General features: G+C 37.4%; 2 protein-coding genes across 3 annotated transcripts; one reads left to right on the top strand and one right to left on the bottom strand.

The window, feature by feature from the left end:
* Positions 1-62: 62 nt before the first annotated feature.
* On the bottom strand, positions 63-5,224 carry ttll9 (tubulin tyrosine ligase-like family, member 9). The gene is made up of 14 exons (XM_007553456.2): positions 5,079-5,224; positions 4,079-4,125; positions 3,903-3,995; positions 3,663-3,774; positions 3,364-3,549; positions 3,149-3,217; positions 2,978-3,068; positions 2,832-2,872; positions 2,645-2,732; positions 2,447-2,505; positions 1,272-1,468; positions 909-1,022; positions 526-650; positions 63-341 (listed from the first exon to the last, which is right to left on the bottom strand). Exons 1-14 carry the CDS (start codon positions 5,091-5,093, stop codon positions 271-273), a joined length of 1,308 nt encoding a protein of 435 aa, XP_007553518.1. The 5' UTR covers positions 5,094-5,224; the 3' UTR covers positions 63-270.
* Positions 5,225-12,224: 7,000 nt separating this feature from the next.
* LOC103138932 (endothelin-3-like) lies at positions 12,225-22,004 on the top strand. 2 transcript variants are annotated; one of them, XM_007553342.2, is made up of 4 exons: positions 12,225-12,584; positions 12,706-12,907; positions 17,824-17,952; positions 19,528-22,004. In XM_007553342.2, the coding sequence occupies exons 1-4, from the start codon at positions 12,524-12,526 to the stop codon at positions 19,580-19,582; spliced, it is 447 nt and encodes a 148-aa protein (XP_007553404.1). In that variant the 5' UTR covers positions 12,225-12,523; the 3' UTR covers positions 19,583-22,004. The 2 variants fall into 2 exon arrangements, with proteins under 2 accessions (XP_007553404.1, XP_007553403.1); XM_007553341.2 differs by having other exon boundaries at positions 12,226-12,584; positions 17,791-17,952.
* The last annotated feature ends 687 nt before the right edge of the window (positions 22,005-22,691 follow it).

Here is a 22,691-nt window from a genome sequence, read left to right as displayed (position 1 = left end):
TCTTAAGAAAATGAGTTGCTCTGGATTTTATGTAGGGCATCAGAGTAAAGGGGGATTGAACACAAATGCACATTTCAAATTTTATTTGCGAAAACAAGACATGACGGTCTGTTCCCGTCTCGTTAAATCAACCTGCTTGTTGCACGTTCAAAATTGGTTGAAATGTTGTTTTTACGTGCAGAAAACATTGGGGGAAACTGGGTCGGCGTCTTTTACCACAAAAAGAAAAAGAAAAGAAAAGTGAAGCCGTGTTGGAGATTCCGGACACAATTAGGTCCTCTTCTGAAATGGGAATGGTTTAAAAAGATGGCGAAGCTGCTTCTCTCTGTCATTCAGACACCCTGCAATGAAGAACAGGCAAAACCAGAGGGTCATTATTAATAGAGCAATTCAGACCGTAAAGCACACCCCTATGAACTGAATGGTAATAATAGATTAGCGGATCACTTTCAAAACCAAAAAAATGAGTCCTCTTTTTCCCCCCCTCCCCTTATTAAGATTGCATTAACTTTGCTGCTAAGTTACCCAAGTATGTGTTGGCAGTGAAACATGAACTGCCAAATGTTTGTAGGTAGATATCCTCTCTATAGACAGGCCCATTGTTCCACATGAGATCATAGCCTCCCACTCTTTTCTCCTTGCCAGTCAGCCTAATGAGAAAGAAAACAATCCATTAGAGTGCCTATCATCCCCTGGACAGACTTTATCTCGGAAGTCTAATTACATGCTAGTCCATCTTTACCTCTGTAGCATGTTCATTCATACCATACAGTTATTCGATATTACGTGCCTAAGAGATGGCGAAAGCCATTCTTTTTGAACTCTGCGTTTAATGCAAAGACAGGAAGTCCCCCACGTGTAGTTTGCTCATGTCAAAGTGCAATCATAGTGATAACGACGCCTTTTACCTTCCCTCCATGTCAACAACATTCAAAGTGTCCTCCAGTAGTCTGAACTTCATCTCGTAATCCTCCCGACTGCTGGGGGAGTTAGATGGAGATGCATTCACCTCAATTAACCACCTGTGAGGAAATGGAAGGTGGCATTCGGAGCTAGAGTGACAGAAAACCTCAACATGATACTTTTGCATGGCGCAAGGCCTGCTGTGGAGCTTTAGCTACAGTTAAAATTATAATAGCAAATTTATTTGTTTTCTTGTTTTTTTTTTTTTAGACAAGTATGTCACGTTCCATGTCAGTCTGTAATTTGTTTTCAGAGCAAGAAGAACAGAGGGATTGTAAAACAAAGGCTCACATTGGTAAAGCACTTACGGCTTGAGTTTCTCGTCCAGAAGTATATCGTAACCGTAGAGCTCAAAGCAATGTTTGTCATTTATAATGACCTTTTGGACGCTCTGCAGACTTCGAATAAAGATGTTATCCATCTGTTTGAAGAGGATTTCAATCAACTCCCTACCATGTTTGGCAGTCAGGTATCTCCGAAGCTGTTGCATCTGCCATTTGCATCCCTATTGTATATAAAGCAGAACAGTGACATATGCACCTACAACAGCAAATAGCATGACATACGTTTTCAAAACGTCAGACATGTACATCACCTCGTAAAGTAATTATACTTTTTTTTAACATCCTTGCATTTTGTCACATTACGGACTTCAAATTTGAGATTATGTGATAAATCACAACAATTTAATTTAAAATTGTGGAAACTGAAAATTACATTTTTTTTTTTTCATTTTGCAATATCCTAAGGAGCCACAATTGGTTCCTTAGGACTTTTCCTTGAAAATAATGTGCAGTCAGGTTGGATGAAGAGCATCTGGGAAAAGTACTTTTAAAGTCTTGCTGTAGAACATTGATGAGTTTCAGATGTGGAGTTTGTCGAGCCAACTGGAGGCTCAGAGACTCAGCCGATGCTGCATCTGGCATTTGTTCCAGGTTTATGGTCGCTCACCTCAGCTTCGACAGGAGCTCTCAAAATGCATTGCTAAGTACCTTTGGATTTATTTTTCAAGCAGTTTTCACTTGATTGCAGCATGGTTGAATCATTCATATATGACTGATATCTGGTTTTCCCAGTATTTTAACTATACATTTGATTTTTTAAAAGTTTTACCTAGTTTGATTTGTAAATAATTAGTGTCAAAATTCTTTCTGAGTACTACTAAGGGTAGCGCTAGTTCTGCTAATGCTACATGTATCACAGTTTGACAATATTACATCATTAGGGTGGATACCATAGCAACAGTTTCAAGTAGTTTGGACCATTTAACAGGTTTTAATTTTTCCAAGACTTTGAATTGTCTAGCTGAATTTATTTTCCAATCACATTTGGACTTAATAAACAAAACATCCTCACACAGAATGATGCTGCCACCACCATACTTCATTGTTAGTCTACTTCCACATTATTCATGCAAGAAAAAAAAGAGTACTTTTTGCACTATGTGTTTTTTTTGTTGTTGTTGTTGTTGTTGGATACATACCTTTTCATGATTATAGTTTGGAGCTGTTTTTTGAACAGACACATTAGTGAGGTGCATGTCTGAAATAAACACTAAGGAACACTCAGAAATCTCAGTGGACAGGAGCCTGACAATATGGGAATATTTCAGCCACACTTGTGCTGTGGATTATTCTTTATACCTTCAAACACTGGCAGGTAAAAAAAAAGAAAGGGATACACTTGTCGTCGATGGTGCTGAGCGAAAAGCGAGTTCCTGAGAAGCGAGCGAAACCGTCTCTGTATAACCATGCCTTTAAGGGAACATACTGAAAAACAAAACAATATATGTTTATATATATACAATGTGCAGATATAACAGCAATGTTGACAACTTAAATAAAAGCTAATGACTTCTTGCTACATACTGACGTGACCAGGACGTAAACTCTCAAATCAAATTTTCTCCCTGTGATAATAAAAAAAACATGTCAAGTGAGGATTTACAACATATAATAATGGGATGTCTTATATTGACACTATATTATCTTATATCAGTATTTCAGCTGATTACCATTAATCAGATAAGGGTTCTCTATATATCGCTGTGCCACATAGTTTTCCACAGGTGCTGCATCTTTCTGCTCTTCTGAGTGAGAGCTTTCCTGTGAAATACAACACATGTCAGTCCAATTTAGTAATTGCAAGTACTATAACTTTTTTTCATAAAAGGAATAAACGTTACCTTCTTCCAGTCTATAATATCTTTCAATTTCCTGAACAGGAAAATCCCTTTGCCCTGAGATTTTGCTACCTGAAAAACACCAGACAGTTTCAAAGTTAAATGCGTTCTTGTCTCTTGGATCTTCCAAACTGAGAATAGAAGTATATATATATATATATTTATTTTTTTTTTTTTTTTTTTGCACTGGGTCTCTTCTGTGGTCTCTTTTAGCTCACCGGTTTCATGATCCAGATGCTGCCAGGGTTTCGATTGAACTCCTCTACAAAGAGATGATACTCGCTGGGCAGGACAAAGGTGCAGGGGAAAAAGTCACATTTAGAGGCTTCCTCGCGGCCAACTTCCTTTTCCAGATTCTTCTGGTACCTTTTGAGGTTTTTGACCATAAGATTTTTGCGGGACAGCTGTTTTAAAAATACAAAACCACACAAAGGTTTGTACTTTCTGCTAAAAAAAAAGAAAAAAGAAAAATGTTTTAGTTTATCACCATAATGCACCAGAATTGAAGATATCTCACCTCGTAATGGTTACGAAAGTGATTTATTCTGACGTGTTCGTCCAGGTATGAGTGGTCAAAATTCTCCCTAAGCCAACCCACATCACACCAGTTGAAGTCCCACTCTCCATCACTGGAAATGGGAGAAAACAAATCAACAAATCAAAACAAAGAATAAAGAAGAGAAAGATACTAAGGTCTTTTTGCCTAATGACCTGCCTTACTGCAAAGGTTCCCCCCCCAATTTATCCCTGAACTCACTCTTTGACTTCAACCCAGTTTGGTCTTTGTTTCAGGACATCTTGTATGGTGTTCAATAAGCCGCATTTATAACGCACGCAACTTCTTCCTTCCCTGAGGAGAAGCAGCAACAAAATAACAGTTTCCAGCAGCTAATTTATCAGCTACACATTAGCCAGTTTAGACAAAACACCCACCGTTCCTCACTTTTGCCACTATCATTTGAGGCTTTATTTCCAGATGTCTGCAAAAGTAAGGAAAGAAAACTTTAAGATTTAATGAAATCTCTTTTCTTGTTTTGTAAAGAAGAACCAGCGCTTTCTAACAGTGCTGGGAAAAAGAATTTACCATACAAAACCATACATATACTTGACAACATGAACTAGGTGAACTGATCTCAAAAATAAACATGTCATGACCCGATCTTAAAAAAACATAAAAATAAAATAAAATCGAGAACAAAAAGAACAAATGACAAACAAAATAATTGACTTGTTCTCGGTTTGACTTTGATCCATTTATTGCTCGCTCTCTGGCGTCCTTCACATTAAGTTCGTAATTATTGAAGGCTAAAGGAGCAATAAAATTAACAGAAAAGAGAGAAAGAGAAACTGGGCAAAAGTTTTCTGTGATAGTGGTTTTAGACTAAAATTACCCAAAGGAAGAGATGTCTCCGGTTTGCTTCCCCCCCAAAAAAAATTGTTTTCTTATCACAAGAACTCTTGCTGAAGGATTGTGTGGACTGGTGAAAGAAAAAGGGAACTTTTGGTGCTAAACTAAATACATTTTAGAAAAAAAAATCATATTGTCAGTCAAACACAATACACATCTTAGGACAATCAAATATTCTTAGACAATTTAGGTTGATGTCGAATCTTCAGAGACTTTTATTGTTGCACCGTACTTTTACTTGATTAATATTATTTATTAAGTATCGTTACTCTTACTTGAATAAAATTTCTGGCTACTTCACTGTCACTCCACTGAACATAGAGAATGTACGAGAAATAGACACACATAAAGTGCATGCTTAGGTGACACTTCTTTCTGAGCGATTTGGAGATCAAATGAAGTTACATTAAGCATTAGATATTTTCATTTGAAGAATTGTACCCTGTTCTAACATTAGGTATGATGCTAAAAAAAAGTGTTCCTTCTGCCCGAATTTGTTATTTTGTATTCATGTTACTTGTTTACCTTGTGCTTCGACATAGACCCGTTCACCACGAAACAGCAGCAGCAGGCTTCGGAACTCTCTATTGAGGTATTTGTATGGAGAAAGCTACATTATCTGAAAGGACGTCCACAAGAGTGTCGGAAGAGTTGTTGTCATGACTACCGAGAAACCAACCGGAGTGGGGATATTGTCCCAAAGAGTTTGCCGTAGTTCCTCGAGAAAATAAGTTTGTTCGTAAGTATTATATAGATTGTATTTATTTATTTATTTATTTATTTATTTATTTATTTATTTATTTATTTATTTGGACGGACTTGCCTTTACCGAACTGATTAACTTTAGACTGTCGAAATGCAACTGAAAATATAATGTGAAGAAAGAATAAAACAATCATCAGTTATGACTTTAAATTTAATAATTTGACTTAGATCTCCTATTGAAATTAACTTGAAATGGGTGTCACATATAAATATTTAGAAATGAAAGTTGATTTCCAGTTTTGTCTTTCTTTGCTATTTACCAATAGATAACCACACGGGGGCACCAAAACCTCAAATAAGTAATATAGAGTTTTTGGTTCTTTTCTCAACATTAGAGTTTTAAACATTAGCATATACCCTTTAAAACAAGCCAAGCCTGTCAAATAATTTATATATCAATATATTTTGTGATTTGAAATAGTTCATTGCAGAGTCTAGCATTTTATTATTATTATTATTTTAGCTAGTACAACGGTTCTATTGAATAATAGGTGCTGTTTAGTGAGCAAGAACTTTATAAATCAAACAATCCTGTTTTGAGTCACCTGGTTTGCACTTTGATCTTTCGTTCTTGCCAAAAGATTAAAATCCTGCTCTGCTTATTGAGAAAACACCATTATCTTCATATTCCCTATCTAAGTACCTGCTAAGATCAATGGCTTTGAACAAATCTATATTCATTTTGTGACTAAGACACTCTGTTTTCCCTCTGTTTAGCACACCTTGCAGATTCTGGTTTTGTTGATCATTTTGTTTTGCTTTGTAAGATCAGAAAAAGGCGGCTTTGGGTGTACTGTTTATCCTGCCTCTGAAGTCTGTGCGCTGTCCAGCTCATAAAACAGTGGTGATTATTGTTTTTAACACATTGCAGTCGGTAATGTAAAAAATAGCTTATATCTGGCTTAGATTCTTGTGGAAAGATCAATAATAGGCTAGAACCTCAATCTCAGCTATGAAGCAACAATAAATGATCTACCATATTGAAAACTAATGAAAAAACAGGTTAGCCCACAATGAAAATGACTTTCAGTTAAATTATAATGTGGGTGGTCAGCTACTGCAGTGTCTCAACTGGAAAGCAACACAAGGCAAACATCTGAGCCAAAGCTTAGTTTCACAATGTTTCTCACTGAGTGGATGAATTACAACAGAATTTTTTGTATGTAATTTTATGGACATCAGAGTTTGGGGAACACATCTTTTATCATGCATTGTATTATTCAGAATTTATTTTTATTGTTAGCAACACTGAAGATAAAGCAAAAGAAGATATGGTAAAAGAAAATTACATATTTAAAATTAAAACAAATGGTGGGGATGCAGTCTCATCAAAATCCTGGACTGGAACCCCTAGTAAAAATGCAAATGAGCTTCAATATGTTCAGACACATAAGACAATTTCACATGAGAATCAATCTATCTATCTATCTATCTATCTATCTATCTATCTATCTATCTATCTATCTATCTATCTATCTATCTATCTATCTATCTATCTATCTTTGTTGGCTTGTAGGGTAGGGTAAAATCTGTTTAAACGTTTTTGTTTATCACAATATATATATTTTTTTTCACAATAATGTAGGTTGACCTTTTCTTCCAACCACAAACTTGTTGTTTTTGAACAGAGCATCTTCAAATAAATAGTTTCCTCCATTTTATAGGTCAGTGACTTTAAAGATCAAAGTTCGCCTCTAGCCATGAGTTTCCATTTATATGACCACAGCAGCGCTGGCTTTCCCATTTTCATGTTCAGCCTTTTATTAGATTTAAAGCGCATTACTTCTTCTGTTCCCAACAGAAAACTTTGGTTCTCAGGCACAACAGTCAGTTGAACCATAGGTGCCTCGCAAAGATCAATCTCCGAGCAATATTTGTTTTTATATGGAGACAGATTATCTGGGCTTGTTTTAAGTGAAAATGTTTAGGTTTGGCATCCCTCCCTCCAGGGAACTGCTATCTGTCTCTTGTCGCAGCTGTTACATGGTATACATATAATTTTGGCTGACCACTTGTTCTTATGCAACACGAGAAAAAACGTAAACGTTACTTTCACCGGTATCTTGGAATAAAGATTGTTTTTGAGGACCAACCCGCAATGGGCTTGTCTCTTTCAGACATGCAGCCCGTGTTTTCTGAGGAAGTCGTACTGAATTCCAGCTTTATTGTCCAATTTAAATTGTCATATCCAATACTGAATTTCATTTTGCACAGATTTTATGTTTGCCTCAGTCTGACAGTGCTGGCTTCATCGCTGTTGGGGTTTTGCATAAATCTTCACCAATTACTGTGAGGTATCCCACAGGTCATACATTTTCCAGAAGGTGAAAGTCATCAGTCCGGGTGAACCGTATGCTCCTCAGCAGCTAAACCACAAAGTAAGAAACTTGTGGGATTCAGGGTATAAACTGCTCTCTGTCTTTGAGTTATGCTGCCTACATTACAGTGCCTATATAGCTGTTCTCCTTAGAAATATACTGCTTTGGTAGATAAGTAAGCACTGCGAGCTTTAGACAAACAAGTTTGGTTTGAATCCTTTAGTTCAGTAATAAGAATATAATAAAAACAAAGACCAAAGCATCCATATTGTTTTAGGTTAGAGAACAGAGAATATTCAGTGCTCATCTGTGCAGTGGGGATTTATGAGCAACAAAAATCACCTTTAAGACAAATTTCATGTAATAAAACAATGTTGCACAGAATTGAAATAAAAAAATATGCAGAGTTTTAATTATTTCTTTACTAATAAAATTTTGTGTGTACCCCCCTTTACTTAGATAACCCTAAATTAATTCCAGTGCAGTCAACTGCCTCCAGAAGTAAACAGATTGGACAATTGGATAAATATGTCAGTAATCACAGTTATAAATCTAGATGTTCTGCCAAGGTTTCAGATGATTGTTAGGGAATACTGGCAAACAAACAAACATCATCACATAAACTAGGGATTAAAGTAAACAGATCAAGATGTTTGAAGATGTTTAAAACAGGTTTAGGCTATAAAAATATTCGAAGCCTTGAACTTCTAAGAGAGCACTGTTCCAACCTTAATCTGAAAATGAAAAGAGTATGGCATAACTGTGAACCTAACAAGACATTGATATTCCCCTAAACTGACAGCTAAGTGGCTGCAGATGGTAACTCTGGAGGAGCTGCATAGATCTAGTGGAAGAACAGTTCAAAAATGAAAATCAGGGAGCAGTCACACAGTCCCCAAACAAAACCATTGTACAAAGAAAGGCCAGTCTGCAGTTTGTCACCTCCCATAGAGGTGACAGAGCAATCAGGTTAGACCAGTTCTGACGTTTTTCCCCCATAAAGCTTTCCTCATGGAGGAAGCAAAACATCCCACATCCCACCGATTACTTGTTTCAAGCAGTGAAATCTGGTGGAGGATCTGTGGGGATATTTTCTTCTGCGGTGAAAGGAAAGCTAACTGGACAGAAATCAGTATACGTGGTAATCTTGCAAGATCTTTTTGCCATCCTTTCCACAATTACGTGCAGTTCTATCAAATAAAATAAGCTGAAGTTTGGGGTTGTGACAAGACAATATGTACACATCTTGGAACGACACGAATGCATTTGTGACAGTCCCTTTTATCGCAACCATTCAAGCAGACATTGTGATAAGGGGTTTATTGTAAATTACTGGATTATTACGGAGACCCATTCAGAGCATCATTTAAAACCTTTATCCAGTTTACCATCACCAACCACGAGACAAAATCATGTCAACTCTACAAGGAAAAAAAAAAATCTAATCCGATCTCCTCTCCCCAAAAAGGGGACATTCTTTTTTTCACAATAAGTCCAAAATATTTTACATGTTTTTAGACTCAAATATGAGTCCCGCCTGTTTATTGCTTCTCTGCTTGCTAACCTAGAAGCAACAACAATGAAATATAATGAAATGCAAATCCCTGGGTGCTGCACACAAATATGTTTTCTAATAAAACACATGAAAGCCCAGAATAACAGGTCAAAGTGGGATCTGAAATACCTCTGCAATTTAACGCATTCCTTAATGTCTCCTTGTTCTTGCTGGAGTTTATGAATGTTTTCTTCTGCCGAAAGCCACAACATGAGCAAAGGCAGCAAGGCCACTGTCAAACTGAACATAGCGTATTATGTTAAAGCAAAGTCTAACCTGTCGAGTTAATGCCCTTGTAAAATGAGAAGAATAAAGGACTATGTCAGGCTTAACTCTATGGATAACATCTGAAGTTTACAGACTGTCATAACGAGCTAAGTTGCAAAATACAATTTAAACTCATAAATGTGTTACACAATACAAGGAGGAAGGAGAGAGAGAGAGAGAGAGAGAGAGAGAGAGAGAGAGAGAGAGAGAGAAAGGTTTAATTGAGATAGTTTACTGCTCTCTGCCTCATTTTATTGCCTTAATTAGCAATGCCAAAACATGTTAACCACGGAGATTGTGTTCCCATTCTGTTTAGCTCTGACTCCCCACTTATGGTAAATAACTAACAATGAATCCACACTGAAAAAAAAAAAGCAGACTGAATAGATCAGAATGTACAAGGTCTTTCGCAGCATGCACACATCCTGAAACCGCCAAACCACACACAGCCAACTTTCCTGATAGCGCTCTGTCTCCACAACTGGGTTGAGGAGAAAGAAAACAGAATATGGTCTTAATTTATCTGGAATTCTCTTCGTTTCCCAGCTTGGGGATTGTGCCAGAGGACTTGGGTATGGCACAAAACCTTAGCCTTAGGGAATTTGGAAGGGGACCAGAGGGCAGTCACGAGTCAGACAGATTTGGCTTCAGAGGATGCTTCAGTAGGACAGTTAATGTGTCTAATACTGGGACTAAGGAAGTAAATGGTTTGAGAGGCTATAGATTATTAAACAAACAAAATACTTTAATTCTTTTCAGGAGCTTATGCCTTTGGTTCATGTCAGAGTTCTGTTCATGCATTTCTATGTTTGCCCTTGGGTTTTGGTCTGTTTCTTTCATCTTCAGGTAATTATTTCCACAAGTGAGACAGTGCCTTCAGACATAGTTATTAAAAGAAAAGAAGAAAAATCCAAATAACTCCGTAGGTTTCCTCTTTGTTATTCTGTTTCAGTCTGTCTGGCAGTCCAGCCCAATATCTGAGCGTAATAAACACCTAACAGGGTCCAAGCAACTAAGGGGAAATTGGACTTGCAGGCTCAGTGAGTAAAGTTTGTTTTAATAACACTGATTTTAGCATGATTTAGAGCAACCTCCACCTAAAAGTCACCCAATCCGTGCTCCAGCAGTGTGACTCATTTCTACTTCCACCATATGCATCACTGCCTTTCATTAAAAATGTGCTCCTGTTTAATTGCTACATCTTTGGCTCGCATTTGTCACCTCTGAGTGCTGTTTTTGGTGAGGTCACATCCATCCATCACGGTGTAACACATATGATTACAATTATTAGTAGCTATGTTATGTTTTACATAATATTGCAACAACAGAAATGTGACTTTCTTTGGCACACACCCTTCACAGATGAGATTACTCAACTAAAAACAATTGCTTTCATAGATAATGTTCAATAAATCATTCAATAAAACATGCAGCTTTCTGTAAAGGTTATCATAACCCCCAAAAAACTATTTAAATATTATTCCAGCGCCACTGCAGATTAGGTTTATTAGTAAAATATGCAAACTTGCGACTTTTTATTTTATTTATTTACAATAAACAAATCAGAGAAGAACAATTTAAATAACTGAACACAAGCAATAACACAAGCGCTTTCTTCAAATACCACACAAAATTATTTGAACTCCTTCCTTGCAAATTTGTCGTTTCCTCACAGACGGCATTTTTGCAGGTTTTTAGTGTCAGTGGAACCAAAAGCATTACTGGACGCTGCCATGCTTCTTTGCTATAAGGATGTTTTTTTTTTGTTTTTTGTTTTTTTTTTAGATCATGTTCTTCTCACCGCAAACGCGTTTTGGAGTTGTATCTTAAACACACCTGATGCAGCTATCATGTCTTCAGGTACGCCTGATCCACACNTGCCCCATTCACAGTTAGCCCACATTAATGCTGAATGGGGCCCATATGTTTAGCCCAAATGGGCCAGCCCAAGTGGGCCCCATTTTAGGTTACCATATCGGTCCCATACAGTTAGCCCAGATAAAACCCATGCCCACTCATAACCCATGTAGCCCACATCAAACCCAAGTGGGGCCCACCTATGCATGCTGGCTGGGTTAATAACTAATACTGAAACGGCGATTAAAAGTAGAAGTTAGTCATTCATTTGGATCCAAACTTCATAATTAGTTAATTTTGTTCCCAGTTTGTTCCTGTGTAACTTACTGTAAACACGTGAGCAGTTTTGAGTTTTGCCCATAATCCTATTTGCAAGAGGCTGAATATTTTCAGCTGCAATTGTACGAGAGCACTTCGAAATCTAAAGTACGTGATCCCACATTGTTTTTTTTATAACAAATAATTGTATTATTTTGTACTCACTTATTTACTTCTTTGTATTATTTGTACCATTTTTTTTCAAGTGTTTTTTCTTGTTTATCTAGTTATAAAACACTTATGTCATGTCCTGTTGTTTTCAAACAACCTGTAGATAAAAAAAAATCGGCATCTTATACACAGCAGCCTCAACACTGACACAACATTGCCTTTTTTAATTTTTTTTGTTTGTTTCTTTTTTACCTTGCCGTTAAGCTCCTAATACGCTTAATTGTCGTTTCACTGTCTTCTAATTAGAAGTCTTCTACATTTTTATTAATGGCAAATGAGAATCAATTAACCAAATTACGCCTAAATACATATTATACAACTTGTGAGACTTCAGTATGGCATGTGCTCTGCAGTTTCCTGTTGCGTAAGGGCTTTAGGAGAGGTGTGGGCGTGGACCTTTGCCTCTCCACAGCCCCACACCTTTGATTTGGGCTTTTTAGGAGAAGTGACATCGTGGATCATCGCACCGCTCTTTGCGAACGTCATTTTATTGAGATACGGGCACGTTTGCAGTTGACATTAAGACGGGAAAATATTAATTCCACCTTAATGCGCTTGCTTGGGATCAGATTTATGACTTAATTTCTAAGAGTGGGAAGCTTGAAAGCCGTCCCGCTGTCTGTCCGGACCATGTGAGCTACGAGGATTTGCAGCAAACTTAATGGATGTACGTTCTCATCTTACTATGATTCCGTTTTGGAGAGTCTGACGCAGCTGAAATGCTGCGCTTCCACACAAGTATGATGCTTTTCCGAATACTGGTTCTGATTATTTTGCAAGGTAAGTTTTTATTTTTATTTATATTATTTAAAATATATTTAGTCAGTAGTCGCCTTGGATTTTTTTTTCTTTTTTTTTTTTGTGCTTATTTGACAAACTGTTTCACGTCCTTTTAATGAAGGCGTTTTGATGTCCCACGTGAAATCCGAGAGCGACCCCAGCAGTGTTCCGGACTCCAAGGTGATGGGCTCCACGGGATCCGAGGCTTCAAAGCCGTCTGAGACCTCGATGTCCAGACAAAAGCGCTGCACCTGTTATTCCTACACGGACAAAGAGTGCGTCTATTACTGCCACCTGGACATCATCTGGATTAATACTCCTGAGTAAGATAGGATTCTCAAAATAACTGATCTGCTCACAATGTATCTGTCTCAAGTCGCTGTATCTGTTTAGACCTAACACAATGCATGCAGCTCATAATTTTGGAGAGTAAAATGTGCATCGTTTAAAAAAGCGAGGCGTGCATTTGTATTTAACCCCATGCCCCCTTCCCTGAGTCAGAGCTTTGCAAAACCACCATCCACAATCTAGAAATCTGGAACGCTTTTCGGGCATCTGCTTTGTGCATCCAGAAGCAAAATGTTTTGTCACTTTCCTCTTTTGCAACAGGAAAATGTTTGCATTCCCTTCCACTCTGACCTGCTTCCCTTGTCCCTGCTGAACCAAAGCATTCCCACAGCATAATGCTCCCACCACCATGTTTCACATCTATACTGCTTTGTTCAGGCCCTTGTGTACCGCCACACACAGCTCCTCCAGAGTCACCATGTGCCTCTTGGCAGCTGCTCTCCCTCATGTTAGTTTACACACAAGCAGACTATACGTTTACCAGCTGCGTGACTTATAAAGGCAGTCATTTGCAATGGATCTGATTTGAGTGTGTCAGATTCAAAGAGGTTTATTAGATATGCATACTCCAGGTTTTGATCTGTAGAAGGAAAATTAAAATGTATTCTTTTCCTCACAGTTACTTACTATGCATTGTGTGAGTAACTATAACATAAAATCCAATAAAACGCATCGAAGTCTGTTATTTTAGCACAAAAAAATATGGATAAACCGCCAGATGTTTGAATACATTTGTGAAGGCGCAGGATAACAGTGTAGAACGTGTTGCATAGTTTCTGCCATCATCTCAGGATCCTGCCATATGTCAGTGAGGACAGAGTGAAGGAAACGATCTGCCAATTGGATTGCGGTGAGTTTATGCAACTAAGAGAGAGGAACAACTTATATTTAGGGAACATGCTATTGTCAAGTCACACCCTGTCATATTCCCCCAAGGCGACGCAGTTTTAGTTCAAGTGATAACAAGCCCGAAAGAGACATCTCATCTTCCCCCGGTTTAAATTCACATGCTAAGTCTCTGTAGTATTGTCTAGGAGAGCTCGCCCCACACACCCTTTTCTACTGGATTAGTATGTTCTCAGAGCTTCAACTGGGTCTAATAGTTTTACTGACGTTCACCGTCTTTTTTAATTGTAAGTCGACTTTGCAGGAGCCAGAGCAAAGGTAATTTTGCTAAAGCTTAACTTTACAAAAATAAAAGCCTCGCAATACGATTAAAGAGACAGCAGTGCGTTTTATGGTATAATTACATTGAACAAGGTTCAAATAAACTCTGACTCTGTGAAACCGTGAAGATCTGGAACAAAACAATAGGAAGAACATCATCATTAACCAACACCATTTCCATTGCAGCAAGGTTAAAAATTTTCAGTTTTTTTTTTTCTTTTTTTTTGTATTAAAGCAGGACTTTAATTCTGGATGAACACCACCTCGCAAAAGTATTCATTGTCTTTGAATTTTTTTTTTTTATTTTTTTTTTACATTTTGTCAAACTGCAGCCATTCAAATCTTTATTTACAGAGCACAGTGAAGGCGACACAAAGTGCTTTACGGAAAATTTAAAAAAGACAAACCAAGGGTAACCATGTGGAAAGAGTACAAAAAAAGTGTAGCTACCAAAGGTTTGAAGCACTGAGATAGTTCTCTCGTGGTAATAATAATCATAATTCTTCTGCAATTGATATCACAAAGAAGTGCACAGTTGTAAAGCGAAGGGACGAGAATGCCTTGCCTGTATTTTACAAACTTTGTGTGGTGGGAAACTGACCCTTCACATCAAAATGAAAACATGAACTCGCTGTGAAGTATGGTGATGACTTCGCCACGCTCTGGGGATCTGTTCTTCATCACGGACAGGGAAGCTGGTCTTAGTTGACGAGAAGATGGATGGAGCGAAATACAGGGCAAACCTCAAAGAAATCCTGTTAGAGGTAGAGAAGGACTTAAGGAAGCGGAGGAGGGTTCCCTTCAGTGACCCAAAACACAACCCTACAGGTAGAATGGAGTGCTTTGGATGGAAGCATGTTCATGTGTTAGCACTGTAGCCACTGATGACCTAAACGTAAGAGATACCAATGCAATGCACATTGAAGTCAGCTCATAACTTTTTTCACAGTTCATTTTAAAATGTTGCTGCCAATGTTGTTCTTTGGTTTGGTGGTGGCATGAAACATTGCTATCTAATCATGCTAAATTTAGACTGAAAGTCGTTTCAGCTTTATTGTTTTTGATAAAGCAACAAACATTGGCAGAAAAATGACAGTATGATGTTTTTTGGTTGTTGTTTTTTTTTGGTGGTTGACATTTTACTCTGTTACCACAAAACCGTCATATTTCAATCGCTAAAAGTGATAAACAGAAGCCTTAAACAGGGGCGGTGACACATGCATTTCAGCATGTAGGGAAACTTAAATATCTTAAATGTATCTTCCTGCAGCGTGTTTTTTTTTTTCTTCTCCATGTCAAACTAAGGAAAACTGCCCTCAGCATAAAGGCAGTCAAACCACAGATTACAATCTACGTGTTATAATATAAATTTCAACACATTCAGCATTGACACCTTCATACCACATCCCAAGCAAGAAATCAAGCAACCATCTGTTTTTTTTTTTTTCTTTCTGCCTTCTGGTGCCAAGATTGCCAAAGGCTGTCTCAGATAAACAACTAAATTTATTACTTCAAAGCATGTCAGGACAAACAGACATACTTCAAATACTGAATGAAGCAACAAAATGGAAAACAACAAAAGTATGGGAGAATGTGTTTTTTGCTTTTTGTTTTGTATGGAAATAACTGAATAAATAATACAAAACCAGGATGAGAAAGTCGATCTTTCTTAAACAGATTGATACATGACCATCCAGTGCCTTGTGAAAAGTTTTACAGCCTTTTCAACTGTATGCTCAGAGCTGCTATTTTGCTGGAAGGCGAAAATTTGCCCCAGTCAAGTTTTTACAAGAGTTTTTAATTTCCCCATTGTTGCCCATCTAACTCCATCCACTATCCTTTGAGCTATGGCTAATTTCACAGTACATAGAAGAAAAAATATTCTCAATGACACGCGAACATATGGTGTGTTTGTTTTCTGCACGCGCCGCATTTTACGTATAGGTCAAAAACTTGAATTTCAGTCTCATCTGAATGCAACACAGTCTTCTAACATGATGTATGACACGTGGAACATCAAGCAGGACTTCTTACGGTTTTCTTATTGCCACCTTTTCATTTACACAATATTATTAGTTGTACTGTTCACGGATTATCCTGCCTAACTGTGGATGTCTGCAGCTCCTCCATAACCTACCATGGACCTTTAAGATACTTATGAGTTGCTCGTATACTGAAATTGACACAAAGCTGGAAGGGACATTCTGGAATCCAGTTGGATGCAGTTTATTTTTTATCAGAGTAAAGTAGGCTGAGGACAAATCAACACTTGTTTTCAGACTTTAATTTGTTCAAAAGGATTCCACTTTCAATTCATAAATCTGAAGTATTCTCTGTTGGTTTATTAAATTTTAATGAAATACAAAAGGCGAATAAGGTTCAAGATGTGTAGTTGGATTGGCATGACAATGTATTAAACACAGCTTCAGTAATGCTTTAGTGAGGCTACTTTTTAGTCAAACTTACAAAGGTGTGGCTGCAAATAATCTCCAAATTTAATGCTGTTGTACATGAAAGTGGAGACTACTTAGCTCCCAAACGTGAAACAAAAGGGGGTATGCTGCCTCAGAGCATTTCCCTCCTCACCAGCTCATGCTAGCATTTTCAGAACCATTTGTTTTTATATTAAACCGTAACTCTGACGCACAGCTGCCAATTCACACTGAAGAGTCTTTTAGCCTAAGGGCAATCAGTTGCAAACTGGCAGACAAAGTAAGAGGCGAGAACTGCTAAGTGGAAGCAATGGGAGACATGTCTGCTACACTGCAGGTATTCAGTAAGACACAGGCAGTTTGGCATATTGTAACAAGTAAAGGAGGGAAAGTGATTTTTTTTTTTCAATGAATCTTTTCACTTTTCATGGCTAGTGTAGCCTCCTTCACCCAAGTCTGTTTGTGGAGCAGTATGGATCGTTTTTCTTTTTTCTTTTTTTTGACCTTTGAGACCTTATGCCACAATCACTTTTGCCTTTTTCTTTTTTTCAAATAAAATAATTCTCAAGACGGTTGAAAATAGATGAGGCAAAAGAGAAAAGCAACCTGACAGCACAAGAATTGCTATCCAGATGGATGAATTGGCTTGAACAGACAGTACCATTAAAGACTATTTGAATTACTGTTGTGAAGTGGATTGATAGAAGTCATTTGTCAGATGTCATATGTTTCACCTGCTTCTCTGGTATGGCTGCAATTTTTTATCCGACTTATTCCTATTGGCGATGTTACTAACAGTGATCAAACTCATCAAAATTGTCAGTTTTGCAAAATGGATCCAGTCGTATCACACCATGTTATTATATTTTAGTTCAGCCAAATCCGGCCCACTCTAGCTATTTATGTGGCCCTCTAGAGTCTTGAGGGCTCCATAAGTAGAACATTCAAGATAATAGTTGTGTGCCTAAATATTATTTTATTAATCAAATCTAGGAGTTTTTATCTGTATACTGTCAGATTTCATTTTAAGACATACTCATTGAATACAGAGATATCGATTTATTGATATTTAAAAATTTCAATCTGAAGTTTTATCAATACATTCTGCCACAGCGAGTCCTTTAAGGACATTCACGGCCGCGATATGGCTCAAAATGAAAATGAGTTTGAGGCTCTTGCTCTCTACTAAACATAGCACATCATTTTGAACTTCGGTCCTTGGCCGCTGAATCCAGGTGTTTGTTTGCACTTTATCTTAGGCGCACTGTGCCTTATGGTATGTCTAACTACAGAGGACCAAAGAGAAGGAGACGTGATGCTACTGCAACACCAGCGCCCAAAGGTGGCCGAACTCAGACACGTCGATGTATCTGTGCTGTGACAGATGCAGACCCTGGGTGTCAACGCTTCTGTCTGTCGAGGTACGCCTGACTCCAGCTCGCATAGCTCTGGAAGATGATGTGTTTGCATTACTAAAAGGTAATTAAGAGTAAATATCAGAGTGGATCCACCGGATGCCTAAGCTGTATGTGAACCATGATAATTATTGCCGTTAGTGGTAAGCAGCAAAACACCTTAAATTAAATTCGCTTTTAATTACACATTGAACAATGTAGAAAAATCCAACTTTAAATTTGAGTGCATTTTTTTTAGCACCAAAGCCGATAGATTATTTCCATATCTAAATGAATGTTTGTCCATAAATGAATGATTGATCAGTGGCTATAACCAAAACAAATAAAAATGTTGTACTCCCTGGGCTCCAACTAAAATTGTCAGCACTGGAATATTCATTATATATTTTTGCTGTCAGGATACAGTTTTGTACATTATGCTGGAAATCTGTAAAAATCTACATTTCTTAATTGGTACTGACACTTTATTGACTGAAGATCTCTCAAAATTTCTTTGTCGAAAAAAAAGTGTAGTGTTAAATCTGGTTTTGCCTGAGTTTTATAGGTCGGATCTAATTTAATGGGTAAGAAGTCGAGATCGTGAGCGAGCCATCTCAAAATCCTTACCTCTTCATTGTAGTCATTCTTGTTAAGTCTTATCAAAGTTTCAATGGTGATTTAATCAACTGATTATCTTGTTCAAATAATTTATTAAACATTTTTAATCCCTAATTTTGCCTGAATTGGACAATCTCTTGAAGTAGCAACTTCTTCCCATCTTTCCATCTTGCTTGGAAAGATGGAATATCTGCTGTACACCAACAAACTAGAGTCCTAAATTGAGCAGCCCTCCTTTTTACCTTTATCATCTATAGAGTTTGAGTCCCTAAGCTTGGTCTTTCCCCCTGCAAAATTAATATAAAAATTAGCTTGTCCCATTCATAAAACAGTTTATTTGTTATTTTAACTGGAAGTGTTTGGAACAAATAAAGCATCTCAAGCAAAATATTCATCTTAATTTTATCGAAACGTGACACCAAGCTTAGGATTGGTATGAAATTGTACCTTTTAATGTCTTCTTTTATTATATTGCAGAAGAGCTTAAAGTTTCACTATTTAAATGAGTAAATGTCCTGAGTAGCACATGACTGGCGGTATCTGGTATTGATCACAGTGTTATCTTTAACTGTGCCTCTCAAATCAGTAAACTCTATCATGTATGCTTATAAGTATTCAGACATTTTGCCAGAATAAAGCATTATTATGTTTGTGTGTCTTGGTTTCTCATCTTGAGCATATGATTGGCCTAAATCCACAGAGCTCTTACACTCTTGGCAGAGGCCTAAAATTAATATTAAAAAATTCCTCCGGTCTTTGTTCTTGTTGAGTAAACTAAACCAGCCTTGTCATCTCTGCTGAGGAGTGTTTCTCCTAAACAATGTGGCATGATTACTGGTTTAAGGTCTGTGGTTATGCCTAAATGTATGGGACTATGTTTCTCATAAACCCATATCCTCGTTTTCTATGTTTTTGTCACAACTATTGGTTAATGCAAGACTAATTTGAGGGAATGTTCCTAATACCGAAATTTTCTTTTTGAAGCCCACATCAGACTCGACTATCCAGGAGTCCCCACAGAGTCCCCTGCCTTGGATGATGCCACAACAACCGTCCATCTTCTGCTGTTCCTTTCAAGGTCAATGGATCTTTCTGCTCCCCTTCATCCACTTCCCCTTGACCTCCGTTAGGCTCCTTCACTCCCAGATACAAACTGTGAAAAGGAAGAAATTCGGAGTTGCATACTGCCAACATTCCTCGGCATCAAAGCTCTTGGAACAAGTTCCATCAGGCCAACAGGTTTCAAAAAGTCATCAGGAAAATTTGATGCAGACCTCTTGGGGCTATTCTTACCTTCAGAACTGCTTTGACTCTTTGCTGCAAAGATTCCGCAAAATGTGCCTTACGTCAAGTAACAAGTCTGAGATTATTTCAGATTTGTGACTCAGGTGGGGTGTGGCGTTTAAATTTCGCACAGTTGGTACTAAGGAACCCAAACAGTGCCAGAAATATTCACCATACTATAACGGCACCTACACTGGTCAGAACTGTTGATGGCCGGATGGACTCATACTCTCCAGATATTTAATCCAAACTCTGACCCTATCGTCTAAATGATGCATCAGTGTGCTACTTATCTGACCCTACAAAACAATAACAGTTTTGTTACTGTTCAGTGTTGGTAAGCATGCGTTAATGGTAACTTCGGTTTCCTGTTCTCTCACCAGAGTGGTTTCTGATGTGGTCTTCTGCTGCTGTAACTCACCTGCTGCAAGTTTTGAAGGGTTTTACATTCAAAGGTGGCATTCCTTGGATGTAGTCGTTAGTCATTTGGGCAATAATGATTGACACAAACAGGTAGAGTAGAACTGCATGAACTGTACTCAATTGTGACTCGAATATAATCATAAGCCACTAATCTAACATTTCTTAAACTCTGACGTGGTGAGCTGGTATAGAAAATGGTCTTATGTGGTAAATGGCCTGTATTTGTATAGCGTTTTATCAAGTCCAGAGCACCCCAAAGCACTTCACATTAAATTCATTCATTCATGAATAATACCACCTCTGATTTTTATGTAAGACAGTCCTATGTTACATAGAAATGTCCATTGGCATTATGTCTTCAGGTCACCCTGATTATTCTTTGAAAAACACGTAAATAATTTATACAGCAGCAAGTGGAAGTGATTATCCTCAAACATCGTGATTGAATCAGGAGAAATGGGCAAGTGTAAGGATTTAACGAAATTGAACATGGTTCAGATTTTCAAAGCATCTCTAAAACCGCAGCTTTGGTGTTTCTGGTCTGTCGTGGTCAGTGTTTCTTAAAGTAGTTCAAGAAAGGACAACTGTAGAGTCATGGTCAACCAAGGCTGACTGATGCAGGCATGGAGTGAAAGTTGGCCCGTGTGTTCAGACCTAACACTTTAACTCAAATAGTTGAAATTAATGGCGTTTCTGACATAAAAATGTCCAAATACACAATGTGATTTAGTGTATGTCATAGCATACCTGCTGACCAGTGGAAACAATGTTTCCTTATAGATATATCTTCTTTTACCAGGATTAGAGATGGCAACAAGTTTGAGGTGTTGGCTTCCAGACAATCCCAATTCAATCAAGCATGTGGATTAAATTGAGGAGGTCAGGCACCTGTCTTCCTTGCCTTTGTCTGTTTATTGTCTTCTATGAATGAAATGAATTTTGTTGTACTTCTGTACAAAATCAATACAAAGCAGTCTGATTCTGATTCTGATGTTTGGGTTGTGCTGGATAAATAAGTCCAAATCACAGAGGCCCCATCCTTGGATATTTTAGATTTAAAGGATCAGCTAAAATATGTTGGCGCTAGATATCACAGTGCACCTTCAGCATTCTTGTGGAGTTCATCCTTCGACGGATCGGGGTGCTTTCGGCAGCAAAAGTGGACCAAAATACTAACAGACACATGACCATAATGTTAAGCCTTATGAGTGTTTAGTTTGTCTATAATTTTGGACATGACATGAAATGCAACACCAACACTACTACAGAAATCTTCTATAGTTAGTTGGAAGGAGCATCAGCCTTAAAGAAAAATAACAGTGGACTTATGAATGTTGCATTCTTTAAAACTAAAGACATTGGGATTAACCCCACTTTTACAAAAGAATCCAGTTTAATCCCCAAGAATTTCCACAAGCAGTTATTTTATTATTTTGTAAACTATGTATAGCATGTATAATGTGTATGCATAACTTGTACGTACATTTCAGATCGCTGTATTCGTACTTACCAATGCAATACCACGTATACCGGGATGATGCTAATTGAATAATGATCAATGATCGTGATTTGAAGATTCCACTAATTTGTCTAGCCAGTCAAACAGTTTTCATTGTTGGAACAGATTGTGAGTTAAAGGTAAATGAATTATCTTACTCTCTTGTTAAAACACATTGCTAGAATCTTATTTGTTGTTGTTTTCCTGCATCTCATCTTGTAATAAAGAATTTCTTTCTTTTTTTTTTGACAGTCTATTCAAAAGCGTTATTTTTGCTCTCAGATGTGCACACAGGAAAAACATTCGCATGGGTTTATATTGACCTTCCTTAGTCATTGTGAAAAAGAAGTGTGCAACAACTGTAGCTAAAGATGTTCTATTGTTTCGCCACATCTTGTGAGAATATTCATTTGCAGAAACATGTACAAATATATTAAGCATTTCTTTTTTGTGACTAGAATGTAAACTGTCTTTGTTGTCCCAAAAATAAAATATTCAGGTGTAACAGCAGCATCAGATATTAAAAACAATGTATAAAAACAAGATTAATGATATCAACATTAACAGTATCAATAATAATATACTGTAGATAACTATAACAGAAAATACTCTGCAGTTATTTGAAATAGGAATATTTCACTCATGAACTATGGGATGTGCAACTGAGTTGGATTGCTTTTCAAAAAATGTACATATTGTGCATGTGTTTGAACATAAAAAAAAATACCCATATATTGTTTTTTTTCTCTACAATTTGCAGCCGTTAGTCATTAGTTGAAACCACAGAATAATACTAAGAAGAAAAATGCATAATACATGCTGATAAAACTTCAGATGAGCTTGTGGTCACATTGCGAGTAGTAAATTGCTTTGTGTCAAGAACCCTGCAAAGTACTTTAGCTCTCAAACTCAATAGCCTAATTTAATTGTATGTAATTATTTT

This window comes from Poecilia formosa, unplaced genomic scaffold, assembly GCF_000485575.1.
Source record: "Poecilia formosa unplaced genomic scaffold, Poecilia_formosa-5.1.2 Scaffold56, whole genome shotgun sequence".
Classification (NCBI taxonomy): domain Eukaryota; kingdom Metazoa; phylum Chordata; class Actinopteri; order Cyprinodontiformes; family Poeciliidae; genus Poecilia; species Poecilia formosa.
This window is presented reverse-complemented; position numbering and strand designations above follow the sequence as displayed.